Here is a 23583-nt window from a genome sequence, read left to right as displayed (position 1 = left end):
ATTCTTACATCATTCTGCTGGTCTTGGGTTTATTGTCAGATATTTTAGTGACGTTTGATCAAACACTGAGCAAAAAAGAAAATGCTATATACTGTAGAAATTACAGCAAGATACTGAATATTGTTGCAGACTCACCGTTTGACCGATCTCAACACCCTTCGAAACACTTAATATCTGCCATCAATGTCTGTGTCAATTTTGTATTTGAACATGTGAAGATATAGGGTAACATGGGGCAAGACGCCCCCTGAGGGAAGATGTCCTCCCTGTGTAGGCTAATTCTAACAAAAACCACACAATGTCACAATTATTTCTCTCAACATTCCTTCTGGCTGCCGCTAATCTCACTCAACTACACATTTCCTTTGTTTCATCATAATTTTTGAAGTTATTTGATAAAAGTCATTCTGACATGAGTTGACCTAATTAGCTGTAGATAAAATCTAATTGTGTTAAATTTTATTTAGACATTGGACTGCCCCTTTAGCCAACTAGCAACTTCGCTATCAGAAAGTCTGACGTAAAACTCTGAGGTAATAATCAGTGTTTCCCATACATAGGCTTTACTTGGTTCTTGATTGCAGCGCTGCGCAGCGCATATTCGCTCCACACATCCTCTCACTCGGTCGCTCTCTCTCTCAAACACTGCTGCACAAATCTGTCCAACACAATACTGTCACTGTCGGAGACCCATCTTCAAAACAGTTATTAGCAAGCATGTAAGGAGCCTAGCTAATAAGGATAGGTATGTTAACTTTGGAAAACAGCTGTCGAAGTTACCACACTGTATAACTGGTAGTCAGTAGGTGCGGTCGAGATAACTGGCTGACTTTCGCCGACTTGACAGATAGGGGAATAAAAACAGCACCGTTGTTCTGACGATATATGCTGCCTTGTCGAAAAATGCTAGCGTAGCGCAAATCGACAGCAGAGTCTATCGAGTCGCTCTGCCCTATTGAAAAATGCTACCTTATGTGTTCCCTTTTCCAATCCTATAAAGTTATAACCCTCACAGTATTATGACATATTCTGTTTTTTGATTATATTATAACATCATTTCAGGGGTAGCGTATTCTGATAGACCTATCAAATAATGCTCCCACCACATAATCATTTTATATTGCACCACTACTCACTCTATGTGTACTGTACGGAGATGGGGAGCATGTTGAAATACTATATTATGCCATCTTTATTTAAGATATCAGGGGTAGCGTATTCTGATTGTTTTTTTTTTTTTTTGATGTTACTGAGGATTAGCCACTTTCTCAACGGCATATAACATGTTTCCTCAAGCATAGCCATCTTTAAGATACAAAAAAAATCGATAAAATGTTCTTTTGTGTCTAACTAAGGTTAGACATTGACATTGCAATTTTGGCGCATTTTGGTCTGGCAGTTTTTGCTGCAGGAACAGTTTTCACATAAGAAGGAGAAGAAGCAGTGCAACAGACAGGTTAGCCAGGTAAATTAGATCAGTCAATGCAAGCTGAAATGTCCAAATATGTAGCCAACAGCAGCAGCACGAAAAAAAGTGTCAAAAATGACTCACCATTTTGATGATAAGTCTACTTTTTCATCCACCATGAAGCGGTTAGGTTTATCATTTAACGCTAAACAACCAGGCAAATACGAACAAGGACCAACACAGGAACGCGGAATAAGTTCTGGATAACAGTTTCTTACCCCAGAGAGGAAGTTAACTTCGCTGGACGAAATGGAAAAGAAAAACGCCAGTGCTAGCTTGTTTACCGAAGCAGCTATAACCTTGCGGCACAGAAGGTGGGTGTGGCAGACGAGATTGAGGAGATGGAAGAAGGCATAAGTACCCTGGGAAATGAACACACGCCGCTGCCCAGCCCAGACCCCCCAAAAAATCAAGACGAAAGGTACAAAAAGACACGAGAAAGAAATCAGCAATGAAAACATTTTTTGAAGCTGTCCAAGCAGTAAGTTACTTTTGACGAACAAGATAAGCGTATGAAACGTTTTGAACTTCGCATAGAAGCCAAAGAAGAAATTGAAAAACTTAAGGGACAAATTGAGGTAATGAAAAAAGAAAACTGCTTCTTGAGAGAATTGAGCCAGGAAACTGCGAGATACAAGAGAAGATGGAATCAGACTAATGGGCCTACCTGAGAAGGAAAATTAAGACACCAAAGAAGTTGTGGTCGGACTCCTAACCAGGTGATTCCGGACACGGTTCATCGCCTGGGAAGGAAAAACGATGCCGCAAATAACAAAATGCCAAGGCCCATCATCGTCCAGTTTGCAACAAGGACGGCCAGGAACGACAATTGGAGGAAATCCAAAGAAGCAAGGGTGTGCAAAGAGCTGAATATCCATTTCAGGGAGGACTTCTCCAAAGAGGATCCCGAAGCCCGTGCAAAGTTATGGCCAAAAGTCCAAGAAGCCAGACAATGCAATGGTAAAAAAGCATTCTTGAAAGAGGGGTATGCAATAATTGATGGACAGCGAATTGAGCCCTGATGCATGGGCATGGAGATGTGTCTTTAAAGCTGAGGAAACCTGTAAATAGTCGAGGTAGTCAAAAAAAGTTAAGGTATTTTGGTTGTTGCTATAAAGCTGTTATGTAGGTAACAAACTCATTCCTGCACTAATTAATGTTAAATAGCGCATTCAAAGAAGAAGGTTAACCGTAGAGCAATATAGACATCTGTTTCGTTTATATCCTTAAATGTTAGAGATTTAAAAAAATATTGTTAAACGCAAGGCCATTTTTTTATTTTGTTAAGAACAAAAGGCAAATTAAATTTTTCTACAGGAGACTCATTCAGGAATAGCAGATGAAAAATTTTGGAAACAACAGTGGGAAGATAACATTTTTTTTTCTCATGGAACTTCTCACTCAGCAGGAGAAATGGTGCTAATGAATATAGTTCCAGGCAAGGTAATTGAGCACAAAAGTGACACAGACGGTCATTGGCTTATGGCAATAGTGGAGATATTTGATCAAAAATGTATCTTACTGTGCTTATGTTTACAGCAATAGAATCAAAAATAGAGTCACTTTGGAAAGACTAGGCTCACTCATAAATGAATGGAAAACTACTTATGAAACTGAAAAAATTATATTAGGAGGCCTTAAACAAGTTCTTATCAAATTGGTTGATGAGTTTCAGTCTGCTTTTGTTAAAGGTAGGCATATTCATAACAATGTGAGACTAATATTGGATATGCTTGACTACCAATCTCTCCTAGAATCGGACAGTCTCATTTTATTTAACGATTTTTTTAAAAGCCTTCGATTCCATAGAACATGCTTTTTTCATTACAAACACTAAAAAAACTTTGGATTTGGAGATAAGTTTTGCAAAATTATTGAAATGTTTTATAATGATATAATCAGTTATATTTCTTTGAATCCAGGACTGACCCCTAGAATAAAAGTGTCTCGAGGAATAAGACAAGGACATCCAATATCACCAAAACTTAAACTTTATTTTAAGTACTCAGATATTGGCCTACCTAATTGTAAATCATCCAGAATTAAAAGGGATTAAGGTTTTTGATTATGATTTTCGTTTAAGTCAATTTGCAGATGATACGGTATTCTTCTTAAAGGATAAGTCAATACTTGGGGAAAACTTTAAACATAATTTCTATCTTCTCCAGGGCATCGGGCTTAAATATAAATTTAAACAAATGTGAATTACTACCACTGTACCAGTGCACAGACAAAGATATGTCATCCATCCCTGTTAAACATGAAGTTAAATACCTAGGCATAAACTTAATAAAAGAAAGAGGTAAAAAGTAATATAAATGAAAAATTAGAAAAAATGAAAAGAAAAATAAATCATTGGCTGATGAGAGATCTGTCAATTTTTCGTCGAAATCTGCTGTCCAAATCTGAGGGTATCTCAAAATTGGTTTATCCATGGCAAGCTTTATATATCTCTCCCCAAAACATCAAAAAGGCGAATTCTGTAATATATAACTTAACAAAATGCACTATATAAAAAAAATCACAACTGGTCACAGAAAATAACAAAGGAGGTCCTAAAACACTAGACTTTGAATCCATGGTAGGAGTGTTTAGAATAAATTGGCCCTTATGTCACAGACTGACTCAGTTTGGTTTCATATCCCCAAAAACATATTTAAGAAAATGGTGGGGTTATGATGTTTGCTAAAATGTGACTTTGAAATTAATAAACTACCTGTGAAGGTGTCAGAATTCCATAAACAAGTACTACTCTACTGGAAGATGATATTTTCCCACAATTTTACTCCACATGGCTCCACCTTGTGGAACAACAGAACAATAACAATTAATAGGAAAACCTTATTTAACCCAATTTGGTATGACAAAAATATTATTTTTGTAACAGACCTAATGGATGAAAGTGGTACGATTCTTCAGTTTAATACATTTAAAGACAAATTCAAAATGCAGTGCTCATATAAGGAATATAGCAAAATATGTAAAGTAATACCAGTTCCTCTTGTGAACCTAATACAAAACACGCTCTTACAATCAAACGTAAAAGTAGTCTTGCCACATTTAAAGATCAGCGATAGGAAGTGCAAGAATAAAGCTATTCGCAAAGCCTTCACTCTTAAATTTTTTCATGATTATGCAAAAAAAGCAAATATTAAAATAATAGATAATAAATTACTAATGATAGATAAATATTTAAAATACCTGAAATGGCCGATTTCTCCAAAAATAAAAGAAATGCAATTTAAAATTATTAATGGGTATTATCCAGCCGCAGAAACATTGAGGAAAAAGATTCAGATTTGAGGTTGACCTCTGCTGTTTCTGTCTGGAAGAGACAGAAATTACTGAACATCTTTTCTTTTCATGTCAAATTACATTACAGTTCTGGCAAAACGTGAAAGACTGGCTTAATGTCAGGATAAAGAACATAAATAATTTTGCAGCACAGCAGATTTTATTATACAACGATAACCTGTCCAAGGAAATATGTGAGATGGTCAACATTATCATAATTATGGGAAAACATCATATTCACGTATGCACATGGAAGAAGCAAAAACCTATGTAATTGTTTCAGGAATGAATTAAAGATTTATTTATCTTCTATACAAGTACTGTCGGATACACACCAGCCAATGCAAAAATTGTGTCACACTATGCTGCAATATTTTGTGTATAATTTAGAATAAATGGATACATATCACCTGGATTACCTCTGTTTTTTACATTATCACTCCAGACCCATGTCTGGAGTGATAATAGGTACTCAATGTAACTTATTTGTAGTTATATACAATCACCAATATGTGTCCTCTCAGATAAAACTTGAAAAATCTACTACCTTTTGGATGTGTAACTCATGACAAGACTCTCAAAACTACAATGTATGACATAGTAAAGATATGGTGACACAGAAGGAAGAGCTGAACAATAACTGTTGAATGAATGGAAATAATGTGCCTTGATTATAATTTCATAATTATCTATTTTATTTAGATTTTGTATTTTTTTGTGTCCTAAGTTGACCTAACATGAAAGTTTACTATCACTAGTATTGTTATTATTTTTTACTGGAGCCTTGCTGTTCTCTTATGTTTGTATGGTTTTGAAAAATGCAAATAACTTCCTGACGAGATTTTGTACAATTGTGAATTGTAAATAAACTGGGGAAAAAATAAATAATAAATTGCATGCACCTCGCGGGTGATAACGGTCATTAATGCTGAGAAAAGAGAGAGAAAAGATGTGGATGCAAATCTCGGCAGGAAGCCTACAAAATTTCATCTGCCGGATTATGCATCCACCTCGGTCCTTTTCAGACACTGTGCTGTGCTCATTGATGAAACGCGGTTATCACCACATATTTGCTGAATGTCATGGAATGATACTTCTACTAAGTGTATTAAAATATTAAATACTCTAAACCTTTCATAAAATATATACTTCGAGTCATTTATCACCATTGATGAACCCCACAAGGAATATTATAGCGTTTAAAACAGTATTTGGAGGTGCATGCAATTCTCGGCAGGCAGGCAAAACACCGGCAAGTTTGTGGCTCTCCAACTTTTTACTCGAGATTCTTAAAAAACCTATCCATAACAAATATTAATATAACTACTTATAATATTAGCTGAACAATTAAGAGGACTTTTCAATTAATAAGAAAATAACAGAAAGGCAACATGATCCATTTAATAGCTTCTTTGGAAATTTCAGTCATTTGACATAATCTGCAGATGCAGACTGCTTAGTTGTCAAGAAATTGTAGAATCATTTAAAAGTACTTTCAGGGCTTGCATGTTGATGGAGATCATGATATGATAAAAGCTCCAGAACAGCTAATAAATGGACTCTGAGGTGAGATTGTATTCTCAGCTGCTGTTTCCAAGGTCAGAAAAAATACATTGTACCAACCTGTCTTTACAATACAGGATTTGGAGATAAAGCTCCAAATGACAGCATGTAAGGGAAAACGTTGCATTATATGGACATGTCAATCAATAAAAAACACAGTAGGTCATTTTAGCTTTTAAAATGCCACGGACTTGGTATTTCCCAAAATATAGGCTGATGTAGGCTTATGTTTTGGGTTTATCGTGAACCTACATTTGAGTTAGAGAATAATTTTGTGATTTATTATACTTCCTCAAGTTCAGTTAATATTGATGCAATTCCTGCTGGCCATCAACAGGGGTCAGTAAAGGCCATACAGGGCTCCCTTTCTTAAAAGCTTGTATGAAACAGTCGTTCCTCATTATAGAAAGCTTTTGTCCAGATCTCCCTGGGTAATGATGTACAAACTTAATTAATTCCCAGTTTATCTGAGAGTGACCTCAGCTGCCTGGGTCCCTTGTTGATTTTAATTATTTTTGTGAAGAAACATTTTGCTGCTTTGCCTTCTCAAATGCCACAACGACCAGTGGTCACATTTGTTTCCAGCTGCTGTGTTTTAATGATTAAACGTGTTATTCCTCAACACTATCGCATAAAAAAACACATTATTTTTGATAATCTACCTTGCTGGCATTTCGCAACCATTTATTTTATTGCTGTTCTGTAAGAGCTTCTCTGTGGTGGTAGATTTCATTGGTTGGATCTCTCCTTCCTACCCAATATTAAAATGCTGTATGCGCAGGAACACACTAGACATTACGCGTGCACAGGAAATGATGTCCTTCAAATATGGAAGAGAAAAGCTGACAAGTATTAAACTGGATTGTTACTAAATAAGGTGAAGAATGAGAGTATTTTGTAGGATAAATAGATCAACCCATTGATCATCTATTTCCAAAAAAATATGATAGTGCTCGATTCACTTACTGTAATTTTATGCTTTGCCTGTTTAACCTGCTGGATCCTTTAGGAAGCTATCAGCTGGGCTGTGAACATTTATATCAATGTAAACAGACCTAAGTCATAAGCACATTTAATTTCAGTTGTAATTCTGTGATATTCATTTAAAATGGACCACATTAAGTACATTTAAAGTTGTACATTCTGATGTATGCACTGATGGGAATGTGTATTCAGCATTGCTATTCATTATTAGTGGCAACCAAGGACATGTAAACCCATTTAGTGTTTGCTTGAGATTTAAGCAAGTCATTAAATTCTAGGTATTAGTTACAGAAAATGTGAAATATAGCTGTCGCTAATTGGTCAGCAAATGATTGGAAGCTACTGGTGTCTCTTCAGGTCACCTATGACAGCAACTTGTGTTCAAAGAATATATAAGGTCACTCTTCTCATCTTCCAGCATAATGACTGCTTCAACTAAATGTTCAGGGCTTGTGGGTAGTTGTAAATGTCGACCTGCTCTGTTTGATTCTGACCAGTTCAAAGTCAGACCAAAACATTCTGTCCATAATGATGCGATGCAATGTGGATTCCAGTAAGCATGATTCATTCATTGATGGGTTTGCACTGTGAACACTTGAAAGAAAATTCAGACATGCACTTCCACAAGGCTTATAATATCTGTTGTACGTGAAAACTTTGCTTTCCTATTACCCACTTTTGTTGCAGAAAGTCAGACCAGCGGGCGCAGGGGCATCGGCAAAATTAATGTTGCATTGCCAGTGATAAGGACTTCAACTGCGAATGAATGAAAGAAGTTTAGGGAGTTCATCTCAAGGTGAGATAGCTACACTGGATTTATTTATATTTCTATACACCCTGTGCCTGCAGTAATTCCCCTACAAGGCACTCCCTGACTTTGAAACTAGTTTTCCAATCACATCAGAGTCTAATGCAACTTTTAAACTCCACATGATTTTACAGCTTAGAATACTCAACATATTTATAATCTGTAGCTTGGACGGGCACTGTACAGGTGACATATAAATTTTAAAGCTTAAAGTGGTTACAACATTTCAGTTTACAGAAAGTCATTTAAAGTAAAAACACAGTAAAGGAAGACACTTTTTTTTTTACAAAAGCAATTAGCCTTTTTTAATCTTACATTGCATTGAAAATTTACATAATAGATTCATACATGTTACAAATAATTTCATCATAAAAATATATTTCTGTACAAAACACTTTTTTATTCTATATATTTTTGTTTTTTTTCAAATGGTGAATATTTCCAATGTCCCCAGGCAGGAACAGCTTTAAGTCTTTCAAATCACATGGGTCTTATTGCGGTCAGTCAGTAGGAAAAGCTTGTGGCAAAATAGACTGAAGCTTAGAAAAAAATGACATCTGATGAAGGGGAGGACGTGTGTGTGTGTGTGTGTGTGTGTGTATGTGTGTGTGTGTGTGTGTATACACACGTGTATGTGTTTGAAAAAGCATATATGTGTGTGTGTGTAGATGACAGGGAGGGTCCCATGGTTTTTGGTAGGCACTGTGTCAGATCCATACCGAAAAAAAACAACACAACAACAGCAACAACGACAACAACAGCAGCAGCAACAATCAATCCAAACTGTAATAAGAAACAATGTTACCATAGCGATGCAGTGCGGGACAGTCGCAGCATTGATAAACAAGGAAGCCGCAGCTACCATTGCTTTTAAATCAATAATGACTTTAAAAGGAGTTTTCTGTCAGCTGGTTGCAGTCGGTGCCTGTGGTGACGACAGCAGGGGTTCTTAAAACAAAGTAGATGTTTTCGCCCACCCTGACACCCAGACTCATTAAAAACAACGGGTATTCATCATGTGTGGGACCCAAACTCACTAAGTTCAGCTTTAAACCTTTAAACCAGACGCTTTAAAAGAAAACAAGGACTTTGAAAAAAATGCATCAAAGCTGAAAAACAGTGAGTCGTGCTCATTGATACGTCTATTCCTGTTGTGTGGGGACCAGTTAATATAGGTACAAGTATATGGTGCATTTTCAGGCCCTTACAATATGACACTACTATATGGATGTTATGCATGGTTTCACACAAAAATCAAACATCTTCTTTTGTTTTAGCAGTAGTTCATTGATGGCAGATGAAACCATCAGAAAGGCCAATGGCGTGCAACAACAGCCTCCAGTGTCTTAAAGGGGCTAGAGACAGTGAAGGTTGCCAGCTGTACGGAACTGAATCGAATAGGTGGCAGATCAGATCTGAAAAATAGCTACCAGCCAAGGACCATTGAGCTGAGATTATAAGGCTATATTTTTATGAAACAAAAGCAAGTGGGAATCTCAGTGGCCTTGGTTCTGTGTTTGAATTTACTCAAATGTTAACTTGAAATCAAACATCTTCTCCCAAATGGTCAGTTCATCTGAACGCTTTAGCGTTTCTGAAATAAGTCACTCTCTCACTTTAGCTAGTGAAATGCAATGTACACATTTTAAAAGCGTAATTCAAATCTAGTGTGCAATACTTAGGAAGTGCCAAAGGTAGTACAAATTCTTTTTTTATAAAGTGTGCACCAATTAATGATTGACGTGGATTTCAGTATAAGGGCAAATTAAGTTTTAAAAAAAACTTAAAACAGAATTCATGTGATCTTAGACATTTCAATATTAATTTGAGACCAAACACAACTTTAACACAGGGAGGAACTTCTGAACTAAGACCTGGAGGTGAACTTGTGGTAATGACCATTTAAGATTTACAGATCTGATGAATAAACAAGGTTTAAATGGGTATATTTTGCAACTAAATTAGATCATAATTTTTAGTAACTTTTCACAAACAAATCCATTGAAAATATCCTAAAAGCCACTTTTCCAAAATCCCATAATGTGTGACGAAGAAATGCAAACATGAACTGGCATTTCAGGTACAACAAACATTTTCTATGTGGGCCATCATCCACAAGCTACATGTTGGGCAGTTCATCAGCAATTATCAACATTATGAATTATTATTGTTAAGATTAATTTTTACCATGATTGTGTTTCTTCTTTTATCTTGCCAGAGACAAAGGAAACATTACCTTTAACCAGAGTCAGACCCAGAGAAAGGTTTGGCCACGTGCAATCAAACAAGTGGGTTCCAGTGAGGGCTGGGATTTCTGTGTTGCCCTGACAACATTGCTGACATCTCTGGACTGTAGCTCAAAAACATTATTTCAGCGTTTTAATGTGCAAATCTCTGTGGCATCGAATCACCAGTTAGGTTCGAAAACAGTGCCATTATTCCAGGTGATCACTGAAATATTATCTGTGTCAAAACGGTGACCATTATGGAGGGCTCGCAACGGTCTAGTAAAAGGGGGGAAAATTGGCAGCCATAGCAAAAACCCCATCTATAAATGCTTTAGAAACTGCCATCTGTGATGAATAATCGATGAAACATTAACTTTAAAGAGCATGACTACTGTGGGCAAACCTTGCATCTCAACAACAATGACAACAACAATACCACTGACACTCGTGATTGCCTCAGTGGGAAAGACAGTGATGGTAAAAGGAACTTCACATTACACAAAATAAACCAATTTCATGTTACAAAGGAACCAAAATACAGTTTGTGACTTCTGTGAACAGCACATAGTTTTAATATCTTTAATTCTGATATTATTATTTTTTTCTAAAAACTCTTCGCTATAATCCATCTTTCCCCTTCAGCCCCTCCCCTGTGGTAAATATATAGCACAAAAATATAGGTGGTGAATGCTCCCGAATATATATGCAATAGATTTACAGATCAGAAGATTCTGCAGCAATAACAAAGAAAGAAGATAAGCACTCGCAGAGTGCAGAATTACAGTGGAACGGAGTCCACAATCGTAGGGCTGCCACCCTGTTTGTCTTTCTTTTAGCCTCTCTGTCAATGTATGTCTTCCTGTTTCTCCTTTCAGACAGCCTATCTATGTCTGTCTGTCTGTTAATCTTAATCTGTCTGTGGAGTGGAGACGACGAACGGCGGTCCGCAACAGCCTTAAGTCCCTGCTTGTCTTTCTTGAACCTGTCTATCTCCTTATGTGTCTAACTGTTGGTCTTAATACCACATGTCTGCTCTCTGTCTCTCCAAATTTCTGTTAGTGTGTGTACCCGTCATCTTTTCTGTCTGTCATTCATCCTGTCAGTTTCTCTCTAACCTCTCTGTCTGTCCCTGGGTTAGTCCATCTCTCAGTGGGTAGACAGGTAGTGTGTTCCTGTAAAATGTGCTTTAGTGCCAGAGCTTTCTCTGTTTCTCAAAGTCTTTTTCTTTGTAAGTCCATCAGAGTCCTCTGTATCCATTCGGTGTCTTTCTCATCAGAATCCATTTAAACTCATAGGATCAGGAACTTCTTTCCTCAAGGCCATATTCTGTCTGATCTGATTCATTATGTAGAGGGAATGCCGACTTCTCTCAGTAGTTTATTTCAGGTTAGACGGGCTCTGATTGGCTGTGGTAGGATTTTAAGATCAAATTTTTTCTCTTGATGACTACCTTACTTTACTTCCAGTTCAGTTAAGAGTAGTCTCCGTCTCCTCTGCCTCCTCTCTTATCCATTGCATGGGGAAGAGCAGTTTATCCATTAGATGAGTCAGTCTCTTCTCATTTGTTCTGTTAGTGCAGGCTCCCCTTTAGACTGCTTTTAGTTTTGCTTCTAATCCCAGTTCAGTTAGGATTATAGCTCCATCTCCAGGGCTGCCCTTATCCTTTGCTTCGGAGTTAGTCTCCTTTCAACGCAACTTTTGCTACTGTCTGCTAGCATTAGCCATTTTAGATTCTGTTTTAATAGAAAAAGACAAGAGACTAGTAATACCAGCCTCTCTGGTTGTCATGGAGACAGGAGGCTGTCCTGCCTGGTTGTTAGGGTTTTGTAGTCCGTGGTCATTTGAGAAATAGGCTGCTATTCACAACTAGCCAGTCTGGTTTACTGATGGTTTGCTGGTGACAGTGTCTTTAACTGTCAGTTTTGAACCAAGATTTTCAGAAACAGTTTTCTTCTTCAGTGTCTTTTGTGACATCCTCTCCATGTCACACTTTCCCATCTGTGGCCATTTTGCTCCTGCGTTCCTCATAATGAGGATTTGTTCAGTACAGTTGGGGAGACAATGTGGTATAAATTAAATCAGCCCATTTTTATAGTGCAGTTCATCTCCACGATGTATAACCATGGCCAGAGCACTGATAATGTGCTCTTCCTCTCTCCAAGCAACGGTCACAGAGCTGAGAGCGGGTCCTTCTCTCCAAAGCTCTGTGTTAAATACAAAATTTCGGCATTGGGTACGGTGACATGTCATGATATCCGACGAGCAGGTCATGGCTTAATCATTACGACCGGTATTAGAGACAGTAAGCGGGGTTAAATAAGAGGTTGAAGTATAATGGCTGTGTCTGGTTTAGAATCAAATTATATACTATCCATGACCAGCTGAGTCTTCGGTGTCAGAAATGGATAATAACCAGTAAAGTTTTGCGTTGGGTTACATCCTTTTTTTTTTTCACTTGATATCACATCTCACTGTGAGTTCAGAATGGCTGTGTTGCATCCGTCAAAGGTAGCAGACATTCTGTGTTCACATTTCTTTAAATTTCATTTGTGGACACAAAATGCGGTAAGTCAAAGGAACCAACGCTGGGTTTTGGTTTCAAGTTGACACTTTTCCCTCTGCTCGGGGAGATTAGGTTTCTGAAATGGGACTGAAGGTCTTTTGTAATCAATGAATAGACCATGTCGCTGACGATGGTGAGGTCTGCGTCAAAGCTCCACAGCCTCTTACCAATTGTGGTCCCATTAGATATCTGAGTCATTAAGTTCAAGTGAAGATAATCAATCCTCAGACCATGGTGCAGACAGTATTTAGATTTGGATCGAATCTAACAGCCTTCCCCTCCACAGCCTTGGCATTGGTGTTGTACATGGGGTTCTCAAAGGCAGCCTGGCCGTTGTTGTTTTCATGGACTGAGCAGCCTGTATACTGTGTTTTTGGTGTGGTTCTGTGAAGTAAAAACAACAGTAAAGAAAACATAAACGCACCATTAGAGTGATAAAATTACTGTAACAGTCTATTAATATTAACTGGGTAGCCAGTGGACAACAGTGAATGCAGTCTTGGGAGTAGAGGCGTAGTAAACAAGCTTTAAGAAGGATTAGAGAGAGCGTTGTGCTTTTTAGGAAGCCTAGTGAGATTCCAATCAGCCCATCCAAAACTAATTCCTTCAGCAAGCTTTTTTTTTGAGATATTAACAGCAGAACAGAAGTTATTTGCATCTGTTAACAATGCGAACACCAGCCAATTGTGCTTAAATTATATCTCCAAAAAATCCAATTAACACCTCCTGAACAGAACTATTTTGTAGCACAGTTTGCAACAGACAGTGACTTGGCTGTTTCTTAACACCTCAACAACCAAACCACTGAGGCAGGTACTGTTTTCATCAATCAGACAGCTTCTTAAAATGTTAACAATGCCTTTCTCCGTTTTGTTTGACAAGAATACAGAAGTGAAGCAACAATGCAGTGACAGGAACGTAATCTTGTCTATTAAAATACTGAAATTTAACAGAGATTAACATAAATGGGATACACATTCAGGCTTTTTTTTAGCACATACCTTTGTTTGTAGAGATAGAAGCCAAAGCCAGTGAATATTAGAGCGAAGAAAGGCACCAGAATAGCGATAGCCACAGAACTGCTGTTGGTACCAAGCTGAGGGGGTGGCGAGTTCTGACTCTCTGACATATTCAAACCTGCGGCAGGCAAGGAAATGCATCGTCATTGTCCACATATTTAGATTTGATCACATGTTCAAGGGAGAGTTATTGCTTTAACATTACCAAAAGTGTGATTTTGTTGTCTAAAACAAACATTTCCTTCAGTGTTGTTCTGTGTATAAAATAAAAGTCTTCCGGTAGTAGCTTCACTTTATTGTTAGTAGTTGTAGTAGTATTGTGCAGTATTATGATATCTCTGACAGTGAAGCCTTTACAGGGTTGGCAAGAGAGATCCTGCCCACCAGTAAGTGGATGCTAGAGGACCACAATCTTTTTTTCTCTTCATAGCATTTGCATGATGTGAGAAGTGTTCTTCAGATCTTGTTAAATTTGTTGTTATCCCCAAAATGTTTAGTTTTTGGCCAGTTTTTGCCAATTTTGGCATCACTGAAGATCAGTTACTGATAACTTAAAAGGGAGAGACTGCTTTCAACTGTTTGATGGAGATTGCAGATGGGTTTGGATGCAGGTTGAGAGTTCAGCCAGCAAGTCTGTAGAGCAGCTTTTACTCTTGGTGAGACAGAATCCACTGCAAGGCCAACTCAGCATGAGCAATAAGGTCATTGTTGCCAACAAAGAAAAGCTCCCTGATCACTTTCTCCATTACTAAGGTTCTTACAAGCAGTTCACCAGATTTAGTCAATTATCATTTATAGTCCAAATTGACTTACAAGAAATGCATTCATCATTCGGTGCTGTTACTAAACCTAAGAGACAATTACCCAGTCTTTGCAATCCAAACTGTCCGTAGTCTTTTCCCTGAATGAAACCCTGGAATACGTAACTAGAACCGTCAGGCTCTGCTGACACCTGGAGAGGAAAAGAGGATGTGACAAAGATGGGAAGAAAACATGAGATAAATAGGAGAGGGGGAAAGGTGGGATACATTTTGTGTTTGTGTCAACACAATAATGTGCAAATTCAAGACATATTTCTGAATTTTGATTAATATATTATTTGATTGACAAATACAGTTACATTTACACAAGCTGTCACAATTGAGTTCTAGACAATGAATATGGCCTGTGGTATGTGTTTATGCTCTTACATTGTAGGTTATAAACATGGGTTTTCAGACATGCAGGTATTTAATGATGACCACTGCATTTAGATTAATTTAGATTTAGTATTTGGTAGTGTTTTGTAATGATCATCTGAACCAATAAGAAAACTGCAAAATGAACTCTGCTTAAACACTATGCCAAGTGCAGCACAGTGAAATGTCTCACGCTGACTGACCTGGATTTCTTTATTAAAATTCAAAACACTGTAGTAAAATGCCTTTACAAAAAGAGGTTAGTACAAAAAGTGTTTGCCTTGTATTTTTGATTAACTACAATGTGAAGCATTTATTATGTGACATTACGTTTTAGCCCTTCTAAATTAATCTAGCTCAACTGAATCTAATTAAGTTGACTGCTCAGTATCCACTGAGACTTACAAATCCATCCATGGTCCAGGAGTCATCTATGATTTTGGCTGGAGAGATGGCTGAATCTTTGAGCTGGTTTCCCTGGTTCACGTAGTTCACCTGGTACATCAGCAGTAACAGCCGGGCCTCAGAAGCCTTATACACTCCTAGAGAGGACAGAGTAAACAACTGGTTTACAATATAACAGCAAACAATGGCTCGGTTGTTACAGATCATTAGCTCTATCATGTCCAATTGCAAATCAACACTGATAAGAAGTAAAATAAAAAAGTTTAAAGAAATATTTCAACCATGTACTGTAACTACCCCAAATATACAGTTTAACTAAACAAGATACTACATTGTGTAAATAAGACAGCTTTATACATGTTGGCAGCCATATTTTTAGCTAGCTGTTTCCCCCTGCCACCGGTCTTTTTGCCAATCTAAATTGAACATGTCTTGACTCCTGCGCTGACCTAAGATTGATGTTCTCTTCTTTTTTCACTCTCAGAAGTAAAAACAATATGCATATTTCCCAAAATGTTGAATTACTCCATTAAGTATAGTGCTTAGGTAAGGAAAACTTACTCTTAATAACAAATACAGTACATTGAAGTTGTGTGCTACTGGCCACTGGCCTTTTGGTGCCTGTGTGAGTGCAGTGTTATTGATCTAAAGCCTCTCCTTTAAGCCAGAAGATGCAGTTTAAAGGTCTGAGAGCTGCGTGGTTTTGTGATATGGTGTTTGTGCACTCTGCTACTCCAGAAACCACTTCTAACTTCAACAGGATTTGTGTTTTAATAGGGTCTTAACCCCCTGCTGACACTGTTGTAGGACCTTGGGAGGTCTGTGTGTGACTAAGTGTGTGAGTTGGGGGGGTGGTACAATAACAACATTAATAAGAAGAATGATAGCTCTAGGAAAGTAAAGAAATCCAGACACCATTAGGAAACAGAACAAATGATTCTAAGAGTACAGTAAATGTGTTGATGATAGGAGCTCCATATTACTTAGAATGGATGGGTGTTTATTTATTGTGTGACCAATGGATCAATACAACATCATGAAGTACTGTGACATTTCATGGCACACAGAATGACCATGGCATGTTCTGCCATGTAAAATCACACATACTCTACTGGATATACAGTATGGACGGTATGAGTATAAATATTATAACGTGCCTGAAAGGAGCAGGTCCATGTTGCCGTTGCTAAGGGAAACGTTGACTCTCCCTGTTGTGGAGTTGAAGCTTGTTATGCTCAGTGTCATAGGCTGCTTCCTCCCACGGTAATTATAGGAACCTTTCCATATGTAGTTAGGAGCGAAGACGTCATCTGGAACTACAGAACAGAACAGATTAGAATCAAACAGAACAGATTAGAATTGAACAAAACAAAACAAAATTGAACATCATAGGATGGAAATGAACAGATTATAATAGAAAAAAATAGAACAGAACAAAATAAAATCAACCAGAACTGATAACAGAACAGAATAAAAAAAGAATAGATCGGAACAGATTAAAATCGAACTGAATGGAACAGAACCAAACTGAGCGAATAGAACAGAAAAGAATGGAACAGAACCAAACTGAACAGAATACAACAGAACAGAACATCATATAATATAACTGAATATAATCAAAATGGATAGAACAGAATCAGTGAGATATTAAATGTTTTGCAGTTTGGGTATATATGTTGCAGACAAATTAATTTTGACTCCAAACCACAAAATTTGCCTCATTTGTATTAGAAATAGCAAATATGGAGATATACAGAAGTTATAATCCTTTATCCACATGTGGTAAGAAACAAGATTTCATGGCTGTCTTTACACAGAATCTTGCAGTAGATTTAAGGGCTGCTTCCTGCTTTTATAGTCACAGGAACGTGTGCATACAGTAGTAGTAGTATAGAAAGTCTTTCATGTGCAATTAGAATCAAGGGGTTATTAAATTACAACACAATAGGACAGATCAACACAGAACAGAACTGAAAAAAAGACAACTGAATAAAACGGCAGCACAGAGACGAGCAGAACATCACAGCAGTTCATTTACCTTTCTAAGTGTAGTGAGGAAAAATAAATTATTTACAATGGAAAGTAGTAAAGTACAATAAAATCGACAAGAACATAAAAAGAACACAGTGGAACAGAGCAGAGTGGAGTGAAAAGGAGCAGAGGAGCATTTATTATACTACAGTAGACAAGACCAAACTAAACCAAAATAGAAAAGAAAAGTGAAGAATACACAAGGAACAACAGGGCTGTTCTAGCCTGGAATAGAAAAGACTGTAATAGAACTGACCATTTAGTTTAGGGCTGGGAGTTCCTGTTGCTGGTTTCACAGGTTTCTTCTTCTCTCCAGCTACACACACACACACACACACACAGGGTCAAAGATAATGTGCTATTAAAACACGTAAACAGAGCTATATGGATGCAGTATGAAAGGATGTTAAAATGTTTTGGTTTTGGCTCTTGTTACAGACCCATCAGCTGATATCAAAGGAAGCTATGTTTATTCAGGGAGTGCACTTATATTACCAATTTAAAATGCAATGTTGGTCACTATTTGTCACACATTAACAAAATGAGTGCGTTAAAAAGGGTCACACAAAATAAACCTCTTTGATGGTTATTTGTAGGCACAGGAATGAAAATAGAGTTCATGACCAATAATTTGGTGTGCATATTAGATGCTTTTAAAAGTGGCCTTAAGGCACTTGATCCTTCAGAACAGCTTCTATCATCGCATCAAGATGCAGCCATTGTTGCCTACAAGTAAAGGCAAGCAAGGTAGAAGGTATTTGTCCTAGAATCTCAAATTGGATCAGAAAGTGTTCCAATTTTAAAGGCTACCTCAGGGCAAAAGGGTGACCGTCTTGGTGGAATGATTTGAAAGTTGAAGCTCGTAGTTTTTCCTTGTGCAAGGGTGGGTTCATATCTTCATCTGTTAACATTTCTTGATGGATAAAAAAAAATCTAGCTCAATCATTTCTAATGTGCAGGAAAATACACAAATTAACATAGCATGTCCATCCTGGGGAATCTACACCTTGCACTTTGCAATAGTATTGATGGAAGTCTCTGTGATACAATCAAACGCTGCAGAACCTCTACTAAAAGGACCTTGTGGTGAGATTGATTTGTCTATAACCATTTCCAAGGTCAGGAAACTTTCAATCGAAACTTTTAAGCCAATGCGGACAAGAAGTACTTCCATGGCAGAATGACATGGCAGCTGGGCAAACTCCATCTGCTGATGAAGATTGTGTGATACAACTGAAAGCTCCAGAAATGCTACTAAAAATACATTCTGGTGAGATTGTTTTGGCAACTATTGAGTATTGTATGCTAGTATGTACAAGGTCAGAAAAAGGGTCAATTGTTCACAATCCTCGTTTTTGTCTCAATTATACATCACAAGAAGACACTGGTAGAATGGACTAAAAGAAAAAACACAGATAGTTTAACCATCATCCTACTTCTCATAATATGTACAAACATCAAAAAGTGGTATTAGAGATGCAGGCTACTTTTAGAAATTTAAGCTTTTATTTAAACTGGCATTTTATGTATGCAGACATGCTACTCATACACTCATTTTAGTAACTTGTCGACCTAAGAGAACCTCCAGTGGCCCCATATTAATCCATAAACACTCTTTACAGTATGCTTAACTTGTAAATGTACCTGCTACGGTTCCCCAGGTTTAAGCTCCACACATCCTGCCTGTCATTGTTTGCTCCGTGTATGCAGTAAAGATGGTAGGGGAAGGAAAATGGACTCCTGGGATGTGATGAATTCATAACCATACTTGTACGGACCTGGTCAGGCTAATCTAATGAAGGATGAAACACCACAGGGTATTGTACTTTTCTTTTTTTTATCAGTGCTGCCAGACCAGCGATCAGCCCTCCAGGAAATCTCACCCTACTCCAGATGGCCAGGTACGCGTGCTGACAAAGTGCAAAACTTGTACCTGTCCACTCATACTTAATTTTTCAAAACCAGATCTACTATATATGTGTGTATGTGTATATATAGAGAAAGGGATATTTTTTAACCTCGACATATAGGCATCTTTCCTGTCCAAGTGCCGTCACTCTTGCAGACTCTGTGTTCAGAACCTCCCGCCAGGAAGTAGCCATGCTGACAGCTGTACACCAAGGTGTAGCCAAAACCGGGCAGATCCATCCCCATCACGTCCACATGGAGCGGGTTCTCCGGCTGCTTGCAGGCATGGGCTGGAGGGTGGAGAAGGAATTTGTGCACTGGAATTAGAGTCTGACAGACAGGATGGGCGATAAGTTAACAAGTATATAGGATGCGTGTTTCCTACGTATGCACTCAGGTTGCGCTCCGCTCCACGTCAGGTCGGGCTGGCAGGTTCTAGAGGAAGAGCCCTGAATCAAATGACCTGGCTGGCACTGAAATGACACCACGCTTCCGACCTGTGGCGAGAGAGAAAGAGAGAGAGAGAGAGAGAGAGAGAGAGAGAGAGAGAGAGAGAATGACACAAAATTACACCAATACCGTAATTTATTTAGTTTATTAGATGGGGCTGTCATAACAGATGAATAAGTATAAAATATAAAAATACCACATACAATAAAATGTTCATTCCAAATGACATGGCGTCTACTTATTTAAAGCATAATGGGTGGGGCCTTGGAAAAATACAGACTGACATTCATGTTGGTGATTACTGTGCAATAACTATGCAACTGCAAATGCATGTAATAGTAAACAATAACTATTTAAATGACATTTTGGTTTTTCTGCGTATCAAATGAAAAATAGGGACTTAATGTCATAATCATGTATAAGGATATCTACAATGAAAGATATTAGCAAGTTAACTACTTGGGAAAGAAGGTAGATATACAGTTTGGTTGGTCAAGAGCAATATCTTACCTTGAAACCGTATGTTCGGTTTAAGGAGCCATAGCGTGGCGTTCCTGGGTTATCACAGCTGGTTTTGGTCGGTTCTGAAAAGAACAGCACAAGTGTGTGAGTACTTCTACCCAAAATCTAAAGGAAAGATCGATTAGCAATAGCATTATATGTCCTCTCTCAACTCTCCTTTTCTCTCCACTGTTGTCATGGTAACAACAGGGTATATGTCCCAGGGTATATATCCCAGCATGACAGCAGGGGGCAGGAGTGCATTATCAGAAAACGAAGCAGGACCTGCTTTGAAAGAGAGCGTATGTGTGTGTGGCAGGAACATCAGCATGTAGAGCACATCCTGACGCACAGCGCGATTCAATACAGCTTCCGAAATGACAGATTCACTCTCCACTTCTCTCTTTTTTCCTGTAGTTCTCTAACTGCTCCCCCCACTCACTGCCCCCTGACTCCACCGCTTCTATACCCTCTCTAACTGCTCTCTTCCTCTCTCTTTCTATCTTTCCATGTCACTGTATCTCTCGCTGCCCACCCCACTCCCCCCAACACCCCTCCATCGTCTGTCTTATTTAAAGAGCAGGCTGCCTCAGCTCAAAACTCATTCTGTTACAGTCACATAGTAATACACATCACACACTAACGAACAGCTGCAATCACACACTAATAAATCACCCAAGCACACACAAACTCAAAGCCCCACGCTTAACATTACATTCTCACTTCACTTCCAAAGTAGAAAAAAATAATAAAGCAGCACTGAGAGGCACTTTATGATTGTGTGTATGCTTGTGTATCATTGTCTCACACCTATATGTATATAGAAATGAAAGACGTCCTTTCCCGAGTAGCAAACTTATGCTGTACTTACTTCTTTTTCAGTAGTTATAGATTAAGTCTACATCAATGAAGTAACACTTCAGAGCAAGCCTTCTATTTTTAGTTGCCTATTTCACGAGGAACGTATGACTTTATAGCAGCTGTAAAGTACTGTATCCATGCCTTATCAAGCGCTATGAAGCAACAAAAAGTCAAGTGTCTGTTCGCATTATACAAAAGCTCTCATTTATTACAATTCATCACCATGCTTGATGTTTAAGCACCTGCTCTGAATCAGACCTGTGAAGTGGTGCTCTAAACATCACATATTGGGTGGTGAATAGACCCAGTGGGACTATTTGTAATGTGTGTGAATATCCCTTCTCATTTTCTTCTTAATCCCCAGATAGCAGCAGCTTGTTTGAAGTTGGATGTGGATGCCCGTTTCTAGAAACCTTTTACTAAATACTGTAAGTTACAGCGTGCCCTGGTGTTGTCTCACTTTTAAGGAGGCACTTTCTCTATAATTTTTGAAAAGACGTTCCTATATAAGAGCCCCACTTTTTAGACATAACTCATTGAATGGTAATTGTTTTAGAAATTGGAATTTTTGCTAAATGTGTCATAGATACACTACTGTATATAACCTTTCTCTCAGAGGCAAGGAAATCAGTGTATTAGGGCGAGCACATTATGTTTATATATCAAATTGTTCAATAACTACCAAGGAAAGCACTGAAAAAAATTCTGAACTTTACATCTTAAGTTGTAGATTCAATGGTTAGGGCCTATGTCCACCAAAGCGTTTTTTCCTGAGGCCAGCGTATTTTTTCAATTCATTGTAATGGGAGCGCTGTGTTTTTATAACATGGTAAAAACGGCAGCAGCGTGACGAGGCAGTGAGCGTCTTTTGCACGCTAGGCGCTGGGGTGTTTTTTTCCGGTCGCAGAGAGTTTAAAAAATGTTCAACTATGGGAAAAATGCTGCGCTCGTCACTGTCACTTTTTGCCCAGCTGTCCAATCACACTGCAGGAGGGCTGGACAAACACCACACTGAGCGCATCCGATCTTGAACAAAACGATACTACTATATACCTATATATCCTACTCGCCGAGTTTTTTCCTCGCCCGCAAAATCTCATGAACCCACCAGACAGTCTGTCCTTTCATGTTTTAGACTTCTCTTCATGCAAAGCAAGGACCAGGAAATTGTGTATCATAGCAACCAGAGCGTCTCAAGAAAAAAAATTTAAAAAATGGTACGATCGTCATCATAAAGGCTCTGTGTGTTGAACCAGGCTCCTTTTATCGAATCATCGAATCTTTGACTATTCGCATTCAGCCCTAATAAATTCCTATATTTACTGACAATTAAGGAATTCATATTTATAGATACATTTCATTAGTGTTCACTGTACGTATTGTACATGTAGAAACTTATCATGTGAAGTCTGTGAAACAGAAGAAGGAATGCCTCTGTTGTCCTTCTGCTAACATATTACTGACTGCTAGTATTTACTATTCAGGAAATACAGATACCATGATACAATCAAGTCCAAAAATGTTGGCAAAACAACTTCAAACAAGATTGGAAATGATTACTATATGTATAATCAAAGATACTGAATCTATCTAACAGTGAAAACAGCAGGAGTTTTTTAAGGAAGATTTGGAAACAGCAGAATCCTTTAAGGCCTGTCCTCCTCAGGCTCCTTTTTCATTTACAAAATTGTCTCAGATGAGCCCCCAGTCACTATTCATTATTATTCCAATAAGTCTATGTAACTTTAACTTTGACAGAACAGTGGCTGCTCTGCGCAGCAAACCCATGAGTAAACTGAAATGTGGCCGTCAACTCCATAACGATAGGTCATTAATTGCCATGATCATTAGGCAGGGGGATATCAGACATGAGTCCAGGCTCCCCAGTGAGCCACAAACCAGTCATAATAAACGTGCAGTCTAGCATAAACTAAATAATGCGTTTCATAAGTTATTTAACCCACACAGATATTCAGTCAGGGAAGTAAACATATAAAATAAAAACAAAATAATACTAATCAAAAGAAAACGTGCACAGCAAAGACACAACATTAAAAACAATATTTTGCTTTGATATGTTATTTAGAAGAAGAAGATGATTTTACCTCCTGATAAATTATCATTTTAAAAGTCTGGGGGCTCCACCATCCAGCCTTTTAATTTTAACCCTGACTTTGAAGTGAACGAGACACCCCTGCCTGAGGATACCAGGCTACGCTCCAGCTTATGTGGGGATAAATGATTGAGGATATAGTCAGGAACGATCAGTAAAATCTTAGATTAATGTTTGGTGGAGGTTAAAAGCAGTAGTACTGCAGTTGG

At 38.1% G+C, this 23583-nt stretch overlaps 1 protein-coding gene across 1 annotated transcript in view; it reads right to left on the bottom strand.

The window, feature by feature from the left end:
• Nucleotides 1–8492: 8492 nt before the first annotated feature.
• LOC123976789 (CUB and sushi domain-containing protein 3-like) overlaps nucleotides 8493–23583 on the bottom strand; it is a 309765-nt gene continuing 294674 nt past the window's right edge. The window contains exons 61-69 of the mRNA XM_046059131.1: nucleotides 20410–20483; nucleotides 19835–19946; nucleotides 19560–19739; nucleotides 17798–17857; nucleotides 16668–16826; nucleotides 15511–15647; nucleotides 14792–14879; nucleotides 13910–14045; nucleotides 8493–13292 (exon numbers count right to left, since the gene is read on the bottom strand). Of these exons, the coding sequence (XP_045915087.1) occupies nucleotides 13133–13292; nucleotides 13910–14045; nucleotides 14792–14879; nucleotides 15511–15647; nucleotides 16668–16826; nucleotides 17798–17857; nucleotides 19560–19739; nucleotides 19835–19946; nucleotides 20410–20483 (1106 nt within the window). The 3' untranslated portion in view covers nucleotides 8493–13132. The remainder of the gene's footprint in view (nucleotides 13293–13909; nucleotides 14046–14791; nucleotides 14880–15510; nucleotides 15648–16667; nucleotides 16827–17797; nucleotides 17858–19559; nucleotides 19740–19834; nucleotides 19947–20409; nucleotides 20484–23583) is intronic.

The sequence above is a fragment of the Micropterus dolomieu genome, linkage group LG09 (genome assembly GCF_021292245.1).
Source record: "Micropterus dolomieu isolate WLL.071019.BEF.003 ecotype Adirondacks linkage group LG09, ASM2129224v1, whole genome shotgun sequence".
NCBI lineage: Eukaryota > Metazoa > Chordata > Actinopteri > Centrarchiformes > Centrarchidae > Micropterus > Micropterus dolomieu.
The sequence above is the reverse complement of the archived record's forward strand: the minus strand, read 5'-3'. Positions and strand labels throughout refer to the sequence as shown.